General features: G+C 42.0%; 1 protein-coding gene across 6 annotated transcripts in view; it reads right to left on the reverse strand.

The window, feature by feature from the left end:
* The window catches only part of LOC101862848, a 23,962-nt gene extending 22,052 nt beyond the window's left edge, over window positions 1-1,910 (reverse strand). For 2 of the 6 annotated variants that reach the window (XM_013085313.2, XM_035971081.1), the window contains exon 1: window positions 1,166-1,896. In XM_013085313.2, the coding sequence (XP_012940767.1) occupies window positions 1,166-1,223 (58 nt within the window). In that variant the 5' untranslated portion in view covers window positions 1,224-1,896. Of the gene's footprint in view, window positions 1-1,165 lie in introns of all 6 variants that reach the window. The other 4 variants (XR_004858840.1, XR_004858841.1, XR_004858842.1 and 1 more) reach the window with 4 other exon arrangements.
* Between the last annotated feature and the right edge of the window lie 533 nt (window positions 1,911-2,443).

Consider the following 2,443-nt stretch of genomic DNA (forward strand, 5'->3'; position numbering starts at 1 on the left):
CCCCCCCCCCCCCTTTCACACCTCACACACACACGCACACACACACGTGCACATGCGCCACTCCATTCGCAAATTATCAACAAATCTCAAGAACGGAAACCGTTCGGAGAAAAATAGAGTTCCAGTTTATTTTCCCGAGCGTTCGGAGAAATAAAGCCGGCCTTAATAATTTATAGATCTACAACTTCAAAAAAAGCTAAGGCTAATATCTTCCAAAACGCTGCTAGGCCTAGCACAATTTTGGAGAGATAGGCTTATAAAAATAAACGAAGTGACTATTTCTCCGAACGTTTGGGAAAATAAACTTGAACTCTATTTTCTGCAAACGGTTTCCGTTCTCAAAATTTTTTGGTTATATTTGTGAGATTTAGGCGTCATCTTTCATTCTACCCTTCTGCGAGGACTGGGAAGAAGTATTTTTTTTGCATCAAATTAAATTTCTAGAGCTAGAGAGATTTTTAAATGTCTGAATATTCACTGATAATTTCAGTTGTGGTTGGGCCAACGTTCCCGGACTATGCTTCATTTGAAAATACCTTCAAAAGGTAGGCCTACTGCGAGAAAACAAGACTGATCGACCTTGGCAGTAACCTATTTTGCATTATATTTAATATTTAGTTAAGTTATAGAACAAAAAATAAGATCCTTCATGTAAAAAAAAAATCCCTCCACACCCCCCCTATCCCCGCCCCCCACGCCCTGTTCACACCTTATAGGCCTACACACACACAGACGTTCAGAGAAATAGAGTTCTGAACGTTCTGAGAAATAGAGCCGGCCAAAAATAAAAGCGAAGTCATTTCGTCACACATCTCGTAATTGGGGTGTGACGAGATGACCATGTGATGAAATGACCGGTTACTGTGCAATCAAAGGCTAGGCCCTAGATCTAGAAGCTAGTTTCTAAGGCTAGATCTATCAGTAACTTTGTGAACTAGATTCTAGATCCAAGCATGACCAGCCAGTCAGTGGCACAAGACTAGATTACTAGATTTGTAGACATTCTTCTGGACCGGTCTATTAGTATTAGATGTTGATGTTCTTTATTACTGCTTGGTGTATAGTCTGAGTATAGTAGTATCTATAGGAGTATAGGCTATAGGTCTAGAATCTAGATCTAGATCCATAAGTCTAACCAGTTCTTTGAGTAATGTATGAGACTGACCTGTTAGACCTAAACTGAGTAGGAAGGCCGAGATGTGGACATTCGACACAGAAGGCATATTATGTCCTACGAATGTAGCTCTCGAGTCAAACTTGGACAGTGGATGAACTGGATGGCGGCTGGCTGGATGCCACTCAAGGACTCTACCCTCAACGACGAAGGTTGGCGTTGTAAGCAGATCTAGATCTAGATCTAGTAGATCTAAGGCAAGTAGAATCTAGAATCTAGAATCTAGATCTAGATCTAGATCTAGATCTAGTCTAGAACTAAGGCCTCACTGTTCCCTGATCCAATTAGTGCCAAAATACGTCGGAAGTAGCCTTGGAAGATTTTCTACTAGGCTACAGGGAGGGGAGTGGAGGGAGGTCAATTGGTTCTATAAATAGTTTGCGGATCTTCCCACTGCTGGCCTTGATCAAAGATAGTAATAACTCTTTGCCTTGATGCACGAACAGCTGGGTTACCAAAGATCATGTTTGGTCGCTGCAATTGTGCAACGGAATGTCTACGTACAGGGTAACCGGGCACCTAGTCTCAGCATATACAACAGTCTACCAACACTGTAACGGGGAATGAAAATAAATCAATACAGTGTATTAATTTTTGTCCTGTGCTGTCACTTGCTGAAAGAAAAGAAAGTCATACTAAAGAGTCTTGTCAGGTTCGCCACCGCCACCGTGACAGGTCAGTGAACCTGTTCGTTCGCACCACATAAACATAATGAGTACCGGTTGGGGTCACCAAAATTCATTCAAAGTCTGTGCGCTGCTAAGTATAGGGCTACAGAATGGGGAAGGGGGGGTATTGATTATTTTTAAGGTACAGTCAGGGGGAGGGGTGGGGTTGAAGACAAAACCGGATGACAAAAACTGAACTTGGAGTTCTGAACAGCGCGGTTATCGTGTACATAACACTGAGACTAGGCCAAGGAGTTTACAGTTCTAAGCTCTTTGGACTAGTCCAGGACTAGGCCTACATGCCCGATTGCCGGTTACCGTGTACGTAGACACTGAGGCTAGGTGCCCGGTTACAGTGTACGTAGACACTCCAATTGTGCAATGCGGTCATTTCGTCACACCCCAATTATGTGTGGCGAAATGACTTCGCTTATAATGTCTCTCTCCAAAATTGTTATGCTGCTAGCAGAGTTTTGGAGGATCAGCCTAATAAAAAATATTTAGCTTTTCTTAAAAGTTGTATTGATCTAGATTTCTAGATCTAGATCTAATGTAGGTCTAGATTATTAATGTAAATTAAATCTTCGTCTGTAACAGTGTA

The sequence above is a fragment of the Aplysia californica genome, unplaced genomic scaffold, assembly GCF_000002075.1.
Source record: "Aplysia californica isolate F4 #8 unplaced genomic scaffold, AplCal3.0 scaffold00015, whole genome shotgun sequence".
NCBI classification, from domain to species: Eukaryota; Metazoa; Mollusca; class Gastropoda; order Aplysiida; family Aplysiidae; genus Aplysia; species Aplysia californica.